This window comes from Stegostoma tigrinum, chromosome 3 (genome assembly GCF_030684315.1).
Source record: "Stegostoma tigrinum isolate sSteTig4 chromosome 3, sSteTig4.hap1, whole genome shotgun sequence".
NCBI classification, from domain to species: Eukaryota; Metazoa; Chordata; class Chondrichthyes; order Orectolobiformes; family Stegostomatidae; genus Stegostoma; species Stegostoma tigrinum.
Window position 1 is genome coordinate 103,788,956 of NC_081356.1, and position 19,682 is coordinate 103,808,637.

Consider the following 19,682-nt stretch of genomic DNA (forward strand, 5'->3'; position numbering starts at 1 on the left):
TTCTAAAGAAAAATTACTCTGCTTTTCCATTCCTACTATCAAAGTTAATAATCTTTCATGTTTCTGTATTATACTCCAATTGCTGTATTGTTGCCTGCTTAGCCAGTGTGGGTCATTTTCCAGTCTTCTCCAGTCTGACAGCTTGCATTCCCATCTAATTTTGAATTATCAGTGGACTTAGAAACACTGCGCTGTCTGCACATCTAATTCATTAACATAGATTGTAGATATCTCAGGGGCCAGCATTAATCCTTGAGGCATTCCCCTAATTATAGTGGGCAAATCTGATAAAAGATCATGCTTATCTTACTCTCTGCATTCTATCCAAAGGCAATCTGCTATCTATGCTATCCATTCCATGGCAGTATAGAACTGTAGAAAAAGACCTGCATTTTGTAAAGGCATTTTGTTTTTATCGTGCATTTATTGGGATTAGTTACAAGATATACTAAAGTAAAGAAAAATTAACAACATTTATACTGTGTGCGAAGAGAGTGCTGATTGATTTGGTTGGCAAATGGATTCTGATTGATAGAGGCTCTGCCATGGAGAATGCAGTAATTAAGGTAAAGCCTTAAGGGCAGTATGGTGGCTCAGTGGTTAGCATTGCAGCCTCACAGCACCAGGGACCCAGGTTCGATTCCAGCCTCGGGTGACTGTCTGTGAGGAGTTTGCATGTTCTCCCCGTGTCTGCGTGGGTTTCCTCCGGGTGCTCGGGTTTCCTCCCTCAGTCCAAAGAAGTGCAGGCTAGGTGGATCAGCCATGCTAAATTGCCCATAGTGTTCAGGGGTGTGTGGGTTGTAGGGGGATGAGTCTGGGTGGGATGCTTCAAGGGGCAGTGTGGACTTGTTGGGCCAAAGGTCCTGTTTCCACACTGTAGGGAATCTAATCTTTGCTTAAATTTTGTCAAAGCATTGCCCTGAGAAATGAACCAGAGACTGGTTGTCACTTATTTTGTTGTACTAAAAGAGTTGTAGTGCATGAAACTGTTCTTTCTGTCTGAAATAACAAGGTGTAGAGCTGGATGAACACAGCAGGCCAAGCAGCATCAGAGGAGCAGGCAAGCTGATGTTTTGGGCCTAGACCCTTCTACTGAAGACTTTTTTTTCTGAGGGTAGTGAATCTGTGGAATTAATTACCACGGGGAACTGTGGAGGTTGGGTCAATAAGTCTAATCAAGGCTGAGATCGGCAAATTCTAATCAGTGAGCGAATTGAGGGTTATGAAGATAAGGCAGGAAAACAGCTGAAGATTATTAGATCAACCATGATCCTCCTGAATGGTGGAGCAGCCCCAGTGGTCTGAACCACCTACTTCTGTTACTATGTTTTATGGTCTGTCTTTGAAGAACAGTGCCTTGCTTTTTTAAAAGATGTAGTTTCCAGAACACACAAGTATTCCAAACAGACAGCAATGCCCATACTGTTATATTTCATCAAACTTATAAACTCTTATCTATCTTAATGCTCTTTTTGGTGGCATATTATTGAATGCCTTTTAGAAATTCATGCATTGTACGTCTGCTGGTTCTCCTTTGTTTAAAGTGCTGGTTATATCTTCACAAAGCTGCATTAAATTTCTCATTGTTCCCTTTCAGAAAATCATTTTGACTTAGATCATCATATGATCTTGAAAAAGTATTGTTACTGACTTCTTCAATCATAGATTCCAACATTTTCCCAGTGACTGATGTCTGTTGTTCCCTGTTTTTTATCTCCCTCCTTTCATGAAAACTAGTGGTATATCTGCTAACCAGATTCCCTGAAGCCTTGCAGAGTATAAAGAATTTTTGAAAATCATAGCCAATGAATCCATTATCCCTGCAGGTACCTCTTTTAGAAGGTGTCACTGCTGAATAACACAGTTGCTGATTTCTGTTTGCCTGACAGCTGTCGGCAGCCAGGACTTCCTGCCCTTGGTGTCTTGTGTTGTAGAAGACTTGACTTTCAACTGCCTGATCAGCATGTAATAGTGGTCTAGTCTCTCTCTAGCTGGCAGCCAAGATTGCTATTTCCTGCATAAAATTCCCTCAAATTTCTCAAGAGTGAGACCTCTGCTCCAATGCTGCAGAGCTTGTGTCAGCTTCACTATTCATGAGTTTCACCAACTCAAATTATGTGGTGGTATTCTACTAACACCTGCCTATAGAGTCACCATGGCGGAGTACTGAGCCTTAAACTGTACTGTACTTAAATTGTATGTTGGAGAAACTCAGCAAGTCTCAGCATCTGTGGAGAGAAAGCAGAATTAATCTTTCGGGTCCAGTAATCCATCTTGCGTTCTGAAGAAAGGTCACTGGGCATGAAATGTTAATTCTGCTTCCTCTCCACAGAATGCTGCCAGACCTGCTGGCTTTTCCCAGCAATGTTTTTGTTTCTGGTTTCAAGCATCTCCACTTTTTTTAATTAAATTGTTTCTCATTCACTTACAGAGCTGATGCAGACAGAGATGCACCACATTCGGACCCTGGAGATAATGTCAGAAATTTTTAGGAAGGGCATGAAGGAGGAGTTGCAATTAGATCACAACACCATTGACAAAATATTTCCATCTTTGGATGAACTCTTAGAAATTCACAAGCACTTTTTTTTCTGCTTAAAAGAGAGAAGGCGGGAGTCTTTTGAGGAAGACAGTGAAAGGAACTTTTTCATCAGTAAGATTGGTGATATCCTTTTACAACAGGTAACATTAGAATAAGAGGAGCCAAAGTATTTTCAAAGTAGAATGTATTATTATGAATAAAAAGTCTAAATGTATCTCTCGTGACAGCCTCAGTATTGTGGAACTGAGCCATAGAAATTAAAAAGGTTCAATGTTTGATCACCAAATGGGGCATAGTTAATTGATACTGACCCCAAATTAAATCTCAGCCCAGGATACTACGATGAGATTCAGCAGCTTTGCACAAGATGTGGGAAATGTTTGCTGCAATTCCAGTTATTATTAGACAGTCATGTTGGAAAGTATGCATGAGAAGGCCGCAGTTGAGCGCCGCTTCGAGCTGTCAGTGATATTTTCTGTGGTTGAATATTTTGCCAGTACATTGTTCAAATCACGTATGAAGCCTGTCACTCCAGAAGTCACTGCGTGATCCTTGATCTTATGGAGGAATTCTCCTGCACGAACCCGTGCCTTCTGTGTCTTGCAACACCATTTTTGTTTGCACTGTGTGAAAAGTAAGAATATCTTCAATTGCTGCATTTAGAAATAGTAAATGGTACACAAGAAATTCCAAAGTTCCAGCTGAATGGCTCTTATTTGAGGGATAGTGAAGTGCTATCTCCCCACCTGAGGTGCAATGACCCTCAGGTTAAACCACTAATAGTCGGCCCTCTGTAATGTGAGAGCGGTCTTATGATCTGATAAGACTGTGGCTAATCATTGGTCTGAGCATCTTAGCTGATCATGAAATCTTACTTCCACTTCATGGGCATGGCCAAGAGTTGAATGATTAAAACCTATGTTTTGGTTAAATGCTGCTACATTAAAGGAAATGTGCCGGCTGTGTAAGAATACTATTTCAGCAGTTGAATGATCACAGTATTAAAAATCCTGAGATCGCCCAAAACTATCTTGAGTTTTTGATATGATAAAAGGATTTCGATTTCTGTTGCAAAATTAAACTACTCGGTCGATTTTAACCCTATCTGTTGATAAGAACCTGTACAAGTGGATGAGTTAAATGTTCCAGCTTGTTGCTTATCCTTGAAGAGCCGGGCATTGACAGATTCACTAAGCTGCTCAACTGAACAGGTGGCAAAGACACAGCCTAAGGCAATAGGGTCCTATTTAACTTGTAGTTTCATAATAATACCCTCCCTTCCAAAACTGGAGTAGAGTCCAAACCACTAATTTTATTTCTTGTTCTGTAACTTTATATTGGATGGGCCTATTCAGATGCCACCATACAGAAAGAATTTGGATCCAAATGCACTGCAAGGCTTTAAATGAACGGTATTTAGAATTTGGCTTTAATCGCTGCTATTAAAGCAAATAAGAGTTATAACCTCAAGACAACAAAATGTGAGGCTGGATGAACACAGCAGGCCAAGCAGCATCTCAGGAGCACAAAAGCTAAGCTGTAAACTTAAAGTGTGCATAACAGGATGTTGTCTGGGATGTGTGATGTCAAATGCACGCAGTGGAAGTAAACTTAAAAGGCTACAAGACAGTGTGGAGGAACAGGGTGCATGGATTGTTTTACAGAAAGCTGGTGTAGATTTGATAATCTGAATTATTTCCATATGTGCTATAATGACCATGGAGACCTAAAGCCAGTCGTTATTTCTTCACATCCAAAATCTCTTCCATTTTAAGAAGCTTCCTTTAACAGTGACAAAATGCAAAGTAAATCGTTATATGTGAATACTTTGGATGTGTCTGATGGATATGATCACACATTATTAGTTGGATTTTAAACACCCCTCTGAAGAGAATACGTAGGCGGGAAATCACATAAAATCCAGTGGGTGCCCTTGCTGCTGCCTCCTAACTGGCTCCTACCTGCCTGCAATTTTACGGGGTATGCTGGGGGCATCAGGACGCTCAATCCCATTGAACCTGTTGATTAATGACTATTTAAGGGTCCCATTGCACTGTCTATATTTTACCTACTGTAGCAGGAGGCCCATGTCATGTGGAAAGCCTGCTACTGAAGTTACAATGACTGGTGTATGGCAAGCAATGTTGAATTGCTGTAAGGGTTCCCTGGTCCCATCATAGCTCTGAACACCCCACATAAAGATCATTTCCCACACATTCACTTTAACCCTTTTCTTGGATTTTTGAAGCGAATCTCCCCCAGCGAGACCCAAAAGCCCACCATTTTATGGTTTCTTAGCTTAATGACTACTACTGCTGGAAGGTCTCTAATGTAGGGCTGCTTTCTGAGAAAGCTGTTCGTGCTGATCCCAGATTACAGTTGCTGTCAGAATCATGCGTGGGCTTCCCAATTCTCATGCAACCTTTTGTGACCAGAGTGGCCTGTAAATCCAGCACTGTGCAGGGAGAAGTTCATTTTCTTTAATCTCTATTTACCTAATTTCCCTAAAAGATCACACGAGGAAACTCCATCCAGGTGTCTTCATTTGGAAATAAATATAAATATAAATCCATGGTGTTTGACCCTTTAATTAATAACAAACATCCTTTGTGCTCAGTTTGCAGATGAAAATGGCGATAAATTGAAGCAAACCTATGGTGATTTCTGTAGCCACCACAAAGAAGCAGTCAGTTTCTTTAAAGAACTGCAGCAACAAAATAAGAAATTCCAAAACTTTATCAGGGTAAGATCTGATTAATTACTTTTCTTTGACAAACAAAGTAAATATGAAAGAATGAAAAGATTAATTTACATTTGTTTTTTACCCTTTATAGCAACAAAGCAACAATCTGCTGGTTCGACGCCTTGGTGTACCAGAGTGTATATTACTTGTTACCCAGCGGATCACCAAATACCCAGTCCTGCTCGAGCGAATACTGCAATACACAAAAGGTCAGACTCCGAGCTGGTCAATTCAATTCAATGTATAAAATTAATATATTTTACATTGCAAAAGTGACTACACATCGCAAGAACTCACCTGACATTCAAGTGTTCTGAGAAGCCCTTTGGTTGTGTAAGGTGTTGGACAGTTGCAGAATTCCCCCCACCCACCCACCCCCACCGTCTTAAAGATGATGATGCACGTTTGGAGTAAAATGTAAAGAAAAGTAAATGTTGCCAAAATATTTGCTGAATGCCAAACAGCAAATTCCCAATCTGCTTCATTCACATGAGATTAGCCAACTGTAAAAATCATATAAGAAGCTGATTTCCAGTATCAAATCACTGGAATGAACCTGTGTCCTCTGTCCACCAATGTCCTTCTAAGTGACAATACTTGGGAATATTATCACCTGTAAGTTTGTCTCCAAGCAACAGATCTCCCTGACTTAGAAGTTTTTTTTATTCATTAATGGGATGAGGGCTCCGCTGGCTGGGCAGCATTTATTGCCCACCTCTAGTTGCCCAGAAGGAAGTTGAGTCACCCATATTGCTGTGGGTCAGGAGTCACACGTAGGCCAGACCAGGTAAGGATGGCAGTTTCCTTCCCTAAAGGACAATAATGAACCAGACGGGTTTTTCCCCGACAATTGGCAATGGATTCAGTCGTCATTTAGATTTTTAATTCCAGATATTTTATGGAATTCAAGTCCTGCTGTTTTCTGGGTCTCTGGATTAACAGTCCAACGATAATACCACTAGGCCATTGCCTCCCCAATGGCTATTCTTTCACTGTCACTAGATTAAATTCTAGTAATTTCCTTCCTTGCCACATTTGGGAGAATCTGTACCATATAGATTACAGCAGCCCAGGAAAGTTGCTCCCCACTCTCTCTTCTCAAGGGCAGTTCGGGATAGTACTCAAATTTGCCATTGCCAGTAATGCTTACATCACAAAAATGACTAAAAGCAAAGATTGACTTTGAATGAGACTGTGATGTGAGCAATAGCAAATCTATTGTACACCTCTCCCAATGATATTTTTCATTGACTTGCAAAAATATATGGCAAGTGATGGCAGTACATTGAGTATGACCTAGTAATTGCTTCTCTCTACATCTTTTGGAAGCACAGTAGTGCTAGTGGAAAATATAACTGGCTGGTTTTCTGTTCCTTGTGTTTTCTTCTGTGTTAATAATATTGACCACTAATATACATGAGCAATCTCAAATGCATTTTTGAGAAAGTTGGGAAGATCAGGAAAGATCGGCAGCAAGGAGATTCCCGATGACAACAGCAAAAAGTCCCATTTTCCAGTGTTGAATTATGAGATTAGAGTCTAATTTGAGATTGGCGAGAAGCCTATTTGCATGTATGAGGATATGTTAACATCCCTTTTTTTTTAAGATTTGATTCCCTACAATGTGGAAACAGGCCCTTTGGCCCAACAAGTCCGCACCACCCCTTGATATATCCCACCCAGACCCATCCCCCTATAACCCACACAACCCTGAATACTACGGACAATTTAGCATGGCTGATTCACCTAGCCTGCACATCTTTGGACTGTGGGAGGAAACCGGAGCACCTGGAGGAAACCCATGCAGACACGGGGAGAATGTTCAAACTCCACACAGACAGTCGCCCGAGGCTAGAATCAAACGCAGGTCCCTGGTGCTGAGGCTGCACTGCTAACCACTGAGCCACCATGCCACCCTTTTAACATCATTTCAATTTATTAACATACTGTTTTCCCATCTTGCACCCATTGAATAGAAACTAGACCAGGACAATTCTTGGCATGAAAATCACACTGGTTACCTAACGATTCCAACTCATTGCATGCTTCTCTAGACCTCTGTTTTGTACGCCAGTTATTAATATCTCAGGATATACTCCTTGGGCAGCAAGCACATGCATTCCTTGTCCTTCTCCAGGTCCCCATCGACAAAGCTGAACGCCAATTTTCCTGTCTGAGACGATTGGCAATAACATGTGCGGGGCAGCTGCGGCTGCTAATGCTTGACTGGGTGCACAGCTGAACTTTAAAATTTGTGCCAGTGCTAGGAATTCCTGTAAGTGCCATCAGTGGCCAGTATTTCTGCCTGTGGTGAGATTGTGAATATGCTGAGCAGGATACCGTGGGTGTACCAGTGTATACGTAATGAGGTGGAAAGCTCGCAGAAAGAAACCTTCAATGAAACACAACACATTTGACACTTAGCCAATTTGTGGTCAAATTCAACCCGTAGATTTTTTCGTTATATTCTAAATTGCAACCTTCACTGCTCGATCTGAAAGCTATTTGGAAAAAAAGAAATGAAAATTAATACTGGGATGCTGGGACTGTGACACAGCTGTTGGACGTCCCCGTTACAGCTCTAAAATCTGTCCTGCGCCTTAAATTGAGGATGTCTCATTGTTTAGTGCCAGTCGGTAATTGGAACAGAACTGCTTTTATGAAGTGATTCCATACATTGTAAAACTGTTGCAAAATCGTAACTATTGTCTAACCACCATGCCACTGTGCCACGCATTTCGATGCAAGTAGCTCACAAATTTTATGTTGCCCACAAGTTTAAAAGCGTATAGTGCTGTTCAGCAGCTAAGGACCCTGTTTAATGGGTGCATGCCTTGGGACGGGGCCAAGCTTATGAGAATTTAACATCACTTAAAGCTAGACTTTACTTCTTGAAGATGTGATACGTTCTGCTGCCCAGGTGTATGAAGTAGCCAGGGAAAGCCTGAATGGCTCAACAGGGCATAAATCATGCTGTCATGTTCCTTGTAATAGCACTGGAGGCTTTGGTGCAGGAGTAGATAGACTGGAAAAGAAAGTTCCTCCTCTTTGAGGCATAGGGGGAACTCCATGTAGATACTGTAAGGGTTCTAGGTGCAGGTAATGGTGTTATCATTAATGCAACTCGACCTGGATGCAGTGTGGGAAGATGTTCAGTGGCCTGTCATAAGTGGTCAGTGACTGTCTCTTCAAATGCCATATCCTAACAAATGTAAAACTCACCCTGCCAACTGCTCAATTTCCGACACTTCCCTCACTTACTTACCAATAATCATTATTGGCCATGACTCCTTATTAACATGGATTATTTCAGATCAGAGTCTAATGTGTAACACTGTTGCAAGTCCTGCTTAAGAGACTAGCCTGCTAAAGTAGCATGTAAAATTAAATTGCATGGGATTGAGTAGAGTGCACTGACATGGATAGGGAACTAGCTGGGGACAAAAAACAGAAGTGGGAATAAATGGGTTGTCTTTTGAGTGCCAGCCTGTGGCTAGTGGGGTACTGCAGGGATTGGCGCTTGGACCCCAGCTATTCACTTTATGTATTAATGATTTAGATGTGGGAATTAAATGTAATATTTCCAAGTTTGCAGATGACACAGCTGGATGGAAGTGTAAACTGTGAGGAGAATTCAGAGGTGCTTTATTATAATTTGGACAAGTTTACTAATTAGGTCATGAAGTATAATGTGGATAAATGAGAGGTTATTCACTTTGGCAGCAAAAACAAGAAGGCAGACTACTATCTTAATGGTGATAGATTGGAAAAAGGAGATGCAATGAGACCTGGGGTGTCCTTGTACAATGTGTGGAGCTGGATGAACACAGCAGGCCAATCATAATCTTAGGAGCAAGAAGGCTGACATTTTCGGCCTAGACCCTTCATTAGAAATGGGGGAAGGGAAGAGGGTTCTGAAATAAATAGGGAGTGAGGGGGAGGCCCGAAACTTCAGCTTTCCTGCTCCATAGATGCTGCTTGGCCTGCTGTGTTCATCCAGCTCTATACCTTGTTATCGCGGATTCTTCAGCATCTGCAGTTCTTATTATCTCTGATACAATTTTAACCCCACTGCAAAGCCTCTTCTAAGGATGCCTAACCTGAAGAAGTTACCCACCTCCCTCTGGAACATCTATCCATCTTCGATCCGCCTCCCCCCCTCTCCCTATTTATTTTGGAACCTTCTTCCCCTCCCCTATTTCTGATGAAGGGTCACGGCCCAAAACGTCAGCTTTCCTGCTCCTCTGATGCTGCTTGGCCTGCTGTGTTCATCCAGCTCTACACCTTGTTATCGCGGATTCTTCAGCATCTGCAGTTCCTATCATCTCTGCCCTTGTACAACGATCACTGAAAGTACGCATGCTGGTATAACAAGTGGTGAAGAAAATAAACTTTGTTTGAACTTCATTGTGAGAGGGTTTGGATACAGGATCAGGGATATCTTGCTGCAATCTTACATGATCCTGGAGGATTGTGTGCAGTTTAGCCTACTTATCTGAGGAAGAATGTTCTGGTTATGGAGGGAGTGCAACAAAGGTTTACCAGACAGATTCCTGGGATAGCAGGACTAATGTATGGAGAGACACCAGGTCAGTTAAGTCAATATTTACTGGAGTTCAGAAAAATGAGGTGATATCATACAAACCTGTAAAATGCTCACATAACGAGAGAGGGTAAGCACAGGAATGATAATCCCAATGACTGGAATATAAAAACCCAGGGATCATGTTTAGGGATATGGGGTAGGCCATATAGGACTTAAATAAGGACAAATTTCTTCACCCAGAAAATGATTAACCGGTGGAACTTTCTGCCTCAGAAAACATTAACTGTTTCCAAGAAGGAGTTAGATATAGTTCTTAGCGCAAAAGAGATCAAAGGGTATGGGGAGAAAGTAAGAACAGGGTGAGTTGGATGATCAATCATGATTGTATTTTGAATGGCAGAGCAGGTTTGAATGGCTGAATAGCAAACCCCTACACCTGCTCATATTTGAGACATAATGGGAACTGCACATGCTGGAGAATCCGAGATAACGAAGTGTAGAGCTGGATGAACACAGCAGGCCAAGCAGCATCTTGAGAGCAGAGAAGCTGTGGTTTTGGGCTGAGGCCCTTCATCAGAAATGGGGGAGGGAGAGGGGGGGTGTGGGGCAGACCGAAGATGTATAGGGGAGAAGATAGGTGGAGAGGAGACAGACAGGTTAAAGAGATGGCGGTGGAGCCAGTAAAGGTGAGTGTAGGTGGGAAGGTAGGGAGGAGATATGTCAGTCCAGGGAAGATGGACAGGTCAAGGGAGTGATATAAGGTTAGTCGGTAGGAAATGGGGATGCGGCTTGAGGTGGGAGGAGGGGATAGGTGAGAAGAAGAACAGGTTAGGGAGGTGGGGACGAGCTGGGCTGGTTTTTGGCTGCAGTAGGGGGAGGGGAGATTTTGAAGCTTGTGAAATCCACATTGATACTATTGGGCTGCAGGGTTCCCAAGCGGAATATGAGCTGCTGTTCCTGCAACCTTCGGGTGGCATCGTTGTAGCAGTGCAGGAGGCTCAGGATGGTCATGTTGTCTAAGGAATGGGAGGGGGCGTTGAAATGGTTCGCGACTGGGAGCTGCAGTTGTTTATTGCGAACCGAGCGTAGGTGTTCTGCAAAGCGGTCCCCAAGCCTCCACTTGGTTTCCCCAATGTAGAGGAGGCCACAACGGGTACAGCGGATGCAGCATTCCACATTGGTAGATGTGCAGGAGAGCATCTGCTTGATGTGGAAAGTCTTCTTGGGGCCTGGGATGGGGGTAAGGGTGTGGCATGGGGGCAGGTGTAGCACTTCCTGCGGTTGCAGGGAAAAGTGCTGGGCGTGGTGGGGTTGGAAGGGAGTGTGGACAAGGGAGTCACGGAGCGAGTGATCCCCCCCCCCCCCAAAAGAAAGCAAACAAGGGTGGGGAGTTAAAAATGTCTTTGGTGGTGGGGTCGGAGTGCAGATGGCGTCAGTGTCTACAAAGGGGGTGACCATGGTTATCCGCATGGGCCCAAGCTATGCCTGCCTCTTTTTAGGTTACATGGAACAATCCCTCTTCCATACCTACAATGGCCCCAAACCCCACCTCTTCCTCCGTTACACTGATGACTGTATCGGCGCCGCCTCGTGCTCCCATGAGGAGCTCGAACAGTTCATCCATTTCAACACCTTCCACCCCAACCTCAAGTTCACCTGGACTATCTCAGGCAACCATCTAGAAACGGATATCCATTTCAAGCCCATGACTCCCACAGCTACTTAGAATACACTTCCTTGCACACACCTTCCTGCAAAAATGCCATCCCTTATTCCCAATTCCTTCGCCTCTACCACATCTGCTCCCAGGATGAGGCATTCAGATGTTCTTGTTTTTCAAGGTCAGCAACATCCACACCCCTGCAGTGGTCAAGGATGCCCTCAACCATGTCTCCTGCATTTCCCGCACCACATCCCTCACACCCTGTCGCCGCAATAACCACTAAAAGAGCATCCTCGTCGTCCTCACGTACCACTTCACCAACCTCCGGATACAACGCATCATCCTACGACACTTCTGCCATCTACAATCCGACCCCACCACCAAAGATATTTTCCCTCCCCACACTTGTCTGCTTTCCAGACAGACCACTCTCTCCTTGACTCCTTTGTCCACTCTACACTCCCCTCCAAACCCACCACACCCGGCACTTACCCCTGCAACTGCAGGAAGTGCTACACCTGCCCCCATACCTCCACTCTCACCCCCATCCCAGCCCCCAAGAAGATGTTCACCTGCACATCTGCCAATGTGGTATACTGCATCGGCTGTACCCATTATGGCTTCCTCTACATCAGGGAAACCAAGCGGAGGCTTGGGGACCGCTTTGCAGAACACCTATGCTCGGTTCGCAATGAAGAATTGCACCTCCCAGTCGTGAACCATTTTAATACTTCCTCCTATTCCTTAGACGACATGTCCATCCTGGGCCTCCTGCAGTGCCATAATGATGCCACCTGAAGGTTGCGGGAGCAGCAGCACATATTCCGCTTGGGAACCCTGCAGCCCAATGGTATCAATGTGGACTTCACAAGCTTCAAAATCTCCCCTCCCTCTACTGAATTCCAAAACCAGCCCAGCTCGTCCCCTCCTCCCTAACCTATTCTTCCTCTCACCTTTCCCCTCCTCCAACCTGAAGCCGCACCTCCAATTCCTACCTATTAATCTCATCCCACCCCGTTGACCTGTCCGTCCTCCCCAGACTGACCTATCTCCTCCCTACCTCCCTACCTACACTAACCTCTACTGGTTTTATCCCCACCTCTTTGACTTGTCTGTCTCCTCTCCACCTATCTTCTCCTCTAACCATCTTCAATTCACCTCCCCTTCTCTCCCTATTTATTTCAGAAACCCTCTTCCCCCTCCCCAATTTTTGATGAAGGGTCTTGGCCAGAAACGTCAACTTTTCTGCTCCTCTGATGCTGCTTGGCCTGCTGTGTTCATCTAGCTCTACACTTTGTCACCTGCTCATATTTTCTTTGTTTCTACAACCACTCTTCAGCTCTTGAACACATTACAAACTCTCCACCCAAATAGACCACACCACAGTCAGTGATGTACCTTGCACTCTGTTATGGAAAATGGTGATGCGTAATGGTAAGTCGCAGCACCAAACGAGAAACTAGACTTTAGTCTGGATATCTTTGTCTGAGGCCAACACCAACAGCGATTTTGAAAATGATAGTCAGTTTCTGACTCATCTTCCTCCTCATATCTCACTGCCTCCTCATCCCACAGTTTCTTCTGAGTTTACAATCTGCACTTGGTGTAACTATTGGAGTTCTACCCATTTCCTTGCCACAGCCCTAGACCCTTCCTTTCTCCTTTCAAATACCTAAGAACTGCTATCTTATTAGGCAGTGGTACGGGAACATAAAATACATGCTGAGCTTGACAGTGATGGTCAAGAACTACTCCCTCTCAATCCCACACCTGCAGCTGCCTACTCAAATCCTTATGTTGGAAAAATGTGTACAGGTGGGATCAATATGTAATTAGTCACTGGGCTTGAGTGACCTGCAGCCTGGGCAGGGAAAATAAATTGTAGTATCCACCTCCCCAAGGGGTGAGGTCACTCGCATAAAATCTGCTGCAGAATAGTGAGCTGGAACAGCCCACAGAAGAATACTTATGGTTACATTGGTGCATTCACAGTCCAGCAACAAATGGTTTGACTTTGAAGCAACATCCTGGTAAACTGGTACTACTTTCATGGAGCACAAACCTGCTGTCCATGTTAATGGTGATTTGAGACTATTCATGAAGTGTATGCAAAAACTAAAACTTTGAAAGAGCTTTGTTACTTCTCTACACCAATTAAATACACCCAGCCTCCCACCTAGCTGGGTTTTCTTTATATAAATTTCAGTATTTTTTTTGCTAAAACAAGTAACCAAAGTAATCTGTGTTAAACCAAGGTTAAAACAACGTGTATTTGAATATAATTAACAATTTTCCAATACCAATAACCCTTGTTACCTTTAACTGCGGGGTAGTTAGCTTCTAATTCTGTTACTAGGATGCTAACAGATTATTTTATTTTATTCCCTGAGCAAGCTATTCATAAAAAGATACAAAATGACACGGGATCAGTTAGCTCAGTTGGTGGAAGAGCTGAATTACAATACAGAACAATATCTACTGTACAGGTTAAATTCCTGCTGAGGTTGTCATTAATAACTTTAACTTTCTTTCTCAGCCTTTTCCCTTGCCTGAGGTGTACTGACCTTCCGGTCCAACCACCCCCAGTTGTCTCTCTCTGCCTAGCTAATGAGAGAGCAACCGTATAGTCTGGTGGGACACGGTGACTTTAGCTCTTACTTTACAAACTGATAGAATCTATGTTGCATTAGTATAAAATTCATCTCAACAAAACTTGTTCTACTTTGTCTTGAAAAATGTTCATCAAATTATAATGTGAATATTTCTTGTTCTCGTAATTCATTCTAACACAAACATCTAAATTTTTTTCAGATGAACAATTCTTGTTGTAAAGCAATCTAAACTCTCATTCTCTTCCTAAATTTCTTTTACGCTAACAAGATCATCCCCCTCACCCCGCCCCCGCCACAACTGCCCAAAGAGGATCCCCCTCGTTCTCACACACCACCCCACCAACCTCCGGATACAACGCATCATCCTCCGAAACTTCTGCCATCTACAATCCGACCCACCACCCAAGACATTATTCCATCCCCACCCTTGTCTGCTTTCCAGAGAGACCACTCTCTCCGTGACTCCCTTGTTTGCTCCACACTGCCCTCCAACCCCACCACACCCGGCACCTTCCCCTGCAACCGCAGGAAATGCTACACTTTCCCCCACACCTCCTCCCTCACCCTTATCCCAGGCCCCAAGATGACATTCCATATTAAGCAGAGGTTCACCTGTACATCTGCCAATGTGGTATACTGTATCCATTGTACCCGGTGTGGCTTTCTCTACATTGGGGAAACCTAGCGGAGGCTTGGGGACCCCTTTGCAGAACACCTCCGCTCGTTTCGCAATAAACAACTGCACCTCCCAGTCGCGAACCATTTCCACTCCCCCTCCCATTCTTTAGATGACATGTCCATCATGGGCCTCCTGCAGTGCCACAATGATGCCACCCGAAGGTTGCAGGAACAGCAACTCATATTCCGCTTGGGAACCCTGCAGCCCAATGGTATCAATGTGGACTTCACCAGCTTCAAAATCTCCCCTCCCCCCACCGCATCCCAAAACCAGCCCAGCTCTTCCCCTCCACCCACTGCATCCCAAAAGCAGTCCAGCCTGTCTCTGCCTCCCTAATGAGTTCTTCCTCTCACCCATCCCTTCCTCCCACCCCAAGCCGCACCTCCATCTCCTACCTACTAACCTCATCCCACCTCCTTGACCTGTCTGTCTTCCCTGGACTGACCTATCCCCTCCCTACCTCCCCACCTATACTGTCCTCTCCACCTGTCGTCTTTTCTCTCCATCTTCGGTCCGCCTCCCCCTCTCTCCCTATTTATTCCAGAACCCTCACCCCATCCTCCTCTCTGATGAAGGGTCTAGGCCCGAAATGGCAGCTTTTGTGCTCCTGAGATGCTGTATGGCCTGCTGTGTTCATCCAGCATCACATTTTATTATCTTCAATCCTCATTCTCTTTTTTTGCAACACTCTTTCTCAAGTGGACTTGCTCTCAGAATGAATGGTGTCAGCAATGCATTCCATAGGCATTCTATTTGATTACTAGGTGAGACTATGGATTCAGGGTTATTCTCAATTTAGTCTGTTTGCTATAAATTCCATATGTTGGAATACATGTGTTTAAAAGTTCCCATGGTTTGACTTCCTGTTTTGACTTTCCCTGTAAATGTGTGTACCACTAATTTCTCACATGCCTCAGGAAATCATCTGCATGTAATTCCTATGTTTTCAAATAATCTTTTTAATTTCTTTAAATCCTTACTCTCAGGTCCCATTAATACTTAATTAAAATGACTTTTTGAAAAGATAAAGGCCTAGTTGAGGGATTGCAGCAACATCTTGACTCTGTGAATTGCAGTTCTACATCCTGAGCTGCTCATCACATCCTGGGGCCAAATGACCAGGTTGTGCAGGATTTAGCATACCATGACCAATTGTATAGCATGTACTGTGCTGAATATGACTGGTGTAGTAGTGTGAATGGGCTGATTGGCCTCCTTCTGTATTGTATATAATACTGATTCTGAACAATAGCCAGTGAATGAGTTGCATGAGGACTCAAATGGTTTGCTTGATGAAACTTTGTGTGATAGCATGACTTTCAGTGAATCGCTATAGCCACAGGGTAGCCACGCTCTAGTTTTGGGCATGTTAGCTCAATTACAGTGAATTCCAGCATAGTGTATTCTCGACAAGATGCTATTGCAGTAACTCTCCAAGAATCCTTTGACTGCCACTTCCAAGAACTATAACCTTACCACTTAAAAGAATGAGGGCAGTAAATGCTTGGAACCACACCCATCTATAAGTTCCCTTCCAAGCAACACACCATCCTGACTTGGAACTGTATACTTGTTGCATCATGGTTGCTGGATCAAAATCCAGGATGACTGCAGCATCATCCATTGTGAGGGCACTTATGTGATCAACACAAGCAGATCTCCCCAGGAATGCATGCATCTGATGGAAAAAATACTAAAAGTAAGAAAGATTAGGCCATGAACACAGCACAGCGTATGCTACATGTGCCTAACGAATCAGGTGGCAGGACAACACAACATTGCCACTAATCTCATTATTTTATTACTATCTTTGCAATCATGACTGGTGCCCACTATTCTTGTCACCTTAACTGCCAATTCAGGTATTGGCAAAATGTTCGAGGGTTTGTGCAAGAAAGATTGAGATAGGAGAAGTTATAAGTTTTTAAAAAAGAATTGGGATGTGGGTGAGTGACAGCCAGCAACCCATTAATTTAATGTGGAACTGGAATGAACACTCAGTTCAATTGCATTTTGCAAGATGTATCTTGTGAAGTAATAATATGCTGAAATTTTGTCTTCCTATTCCCAGAAGGAACAGAAGAGAATGAGGATGTGGCAAAATCTCTGAGTATGATAAAGGACATAATAGCAGCAGTTGATACAAAGGTCAACAAATATGAGAAAGAACAAAAGCTATTGGACATCTTAAATAAGTTTGAAAACAAAACGTGTGGCAAGTTAAAGAATGGCCGCATATTCCGGAAACAGGACCTGATCATCAAAGGGAGGGAGTTACAGCATGAGGGCTCCATGTATTGGAAAACAGCCACGGGACGCTTGAAAGGTAATAGATCTAATGTTCTACCAAAAATTACACTTGCCCCTGTTTAAAATGCTTGAAAAATTATATTGTTGAACCCAGAAGAAAGGAAAATGATGGCTATAAATCCTTTTGACATAATGGGGGTAATAAGGACTTTGACGATAGCCTAAAATGCACTATTTTGGCTCAGTCATCCATTCAACACCTTTTGACTTTTATTGTCAGAAGGTAATGAATTATTTGAAGTCAAAATTACCTCTAGTTATTCAGATTGAAAGAGTTGACTGCTGTGGTGTTGAAGATTTAGTGAGCTTTAATAAGGTTTACTAATTGGTTCACTGCCTCTAGATGTACCTGTTGAAAAGGTATGGCAAGACTGCCTGAGAATACACATATATTAAACCTTGCATGAAATTCTTAGAGTTTTGTCTTAGCTTCTGCTCCTGGAGGATGGGGTGACTTAATGAGATTGTGGTTCAATGCTAATTGCTGCTAAGAGTCTCCCCATACAACCAATGATTCCCCGCCTCTTTTGTTTGTATTTGTATCAAATTCGTCCTCCAAAATGACAGGTGAAGAACATTGGGTAAATATCCACTGGGGACACTGGACATGGCCCTGCAGCACTAACAAAGGAGGAGTGAGTGCTAAAGTCTGCTGTCGCCCTGAGACAGGACAACAGGTGCCACTTTTGCTCCTCTTCTAGATCTTCCTCATAGTGCTGCAATGGTTCTGCACAAACATAGAGCATTGAAGGGATATGGTGTTCTAGAAGTTGTCATTAGCAGTGCTCCCCAGAGTCCAATTAATGGACAGGTATCTGAGCTTCCATGTTACAGTGTGATCTGCTAAATCTCTGTTACTTCCTACATATTTCCATTCTAACCCTTCTGGCCGGCCTTCCATCTTCGACCCTCCAAAAGGAACTTTGGAAACATACAAAAACAGACAGTGCTAGAAAAGCTCAGCAGGCCTGGCAGCTTCTATAAAAAGAAAACTGCATTAACATTTCAAGTCCAGTGACCCTCCTGCAGAATGGAACTGGATTTCAAATGTTAAGTCTGTTTTCAGTCCACAGATGCTGCCAGACTGCTGCGTTTCTCTAGCAGTTCCCGTTTTCATATTTTTCAGATCATTAGAATTTGCAGTTCATTGTTTTATTGTAGGAATATAGGACTTAGGAGCTGGAGTGGGCTATATGACCCTTCAAGTCTGGTCCATCATTCAATAAGATCATGGCTAATCTAGTTGTGGTCTTACTTTCAGTTCTCTTGTGTTGATAATATAACCCTTGACTCCCAAAACCATTAAAAACCTAACATTATAAAGACCCTCTCAGAGGGAGGAAACTGAGATCTTTTGTTCTTGAACAGTGTCACTTAGTTCTAGTCTGCTCCACAAGTGGAAACATGCACTTGCTACTCACCCTGACTGGTTCCCTCAAGATCTTTATATGCTTTAATAAGATCACCTCACATGTTTCTAAACTCCAATAACTGTCGATGTTCAATCTTTCTTCGATAGATATTCCTTTTACTTTGAATAAATCAACTGAACCTTTTCTGAAATGCATCTAAAGCAATCATTTCCTTTCTTCAAATAAGGTTGAAACTGTATGCCATACTCTAGAAGTTGTCTCTCCAATGCCGTGTATAACTTGAGTAAAGCTTCAAATAAAGACAAAGTGCTGGATTTGCTAGAGCTCCAAGTAGCTATATTGGACTCAATATTAATTCTATTTGCCTCTCAACACAATACTGCGAAACTTCCTGGGCTTTTCCAGCACTTCCTTTTACTCTTTTGCAGTAGAACTTCACTATTTTCATTCATTTCCCTTGCAATAGTAAAAACTCTATTTGCCTGTCTAATCATTGCTGTACTTGCATGCCAGCTTTGTGACTCACTTGTCAGCACACCCAATCCTTCTGCTACTGAATTCTGCATTCTCTCTCTGTTTTTAATTAATTTTTTTTAGAAAGATTATTCTTGGGACATGGGCATTGCTGTCTGCACAGCATTTATTGCCCATCCCCTTTGCTCTTGAGAGAATGGTGGTGAGTTACCGTCTTGAAGCTCTGCAGTCTGTTTGCATAGGTACACCCAAATTGCCATTATTGAGTGAGTTCTGGGATTTTACCCAGCAACACTGTAGGAACAGTGATATATTTCCAAGTCAGGGTGGTGGGTAGCTTGAAGAGGAACTTACAGTTGGTGGTAATCCCATTTATCTGCCACCCTTGTCCTTCTAGATACTTTTTGTTGCAGTTTTGTAAGGTACTGCCCAAGGAGCCTTGGTGAATTTATTCAGTACATCTTATAGATGGTACGTATTGCTGTTACTGAGTAGAAGGAGTGGTTGGAGGTGGTCAAAGGAGTGATTACTTGTCAATGAGCTGTCAATCATGCAAGCTGCCTTTTCCTGGATGATGTCAAGCTTCTTGAGTGTTGTTAGAGCTGCGCTCATTCAGACAAATAGGAAACATACCATCACGCTCCTGACTTGTGCCTTATAGATACAGGACAGACTTTGGGGAGTCAGGAAGTGAGTTTATCAATGCTGTATTTCTAGTCTCTGACCTGACCTTGCAGCTA

At 43.2% G+C, this 19,682-nt stretch overlaps 1 protein-coding gene across 1 annotated transcript in view; it reads left to right on the plus strand.

Annotated features, from left to right (window-relative positions):
• Positions 1-19,682, plus strand: part of arhgef28a (Rho guanine nucleotide exchange factor (GEF) 28a) — a 410,326-nt gene that overhangs the window by 258,345 nt on the left and 132,299 nt on the right. The window contains exons 26-29 of the mRNA XM_059644799.1: positions 2,432-2,682; positions 5,160-5,285; positions 5,377-5,494; positions 16,857-17,111. Coding sequence (XP_059500782.1) covers positions 2,432-2,682; positions 5,160-5,285; positions 5,377-5,494; positions 16,857-17,111 — 750 coding nt within the window. The remainder of the gene's footprint in view (positions 1-2,431; positions 2,683-5,159; positions 5,286-5,376; positions 5,495-16,856; positions 17,112-19,682) is intronic.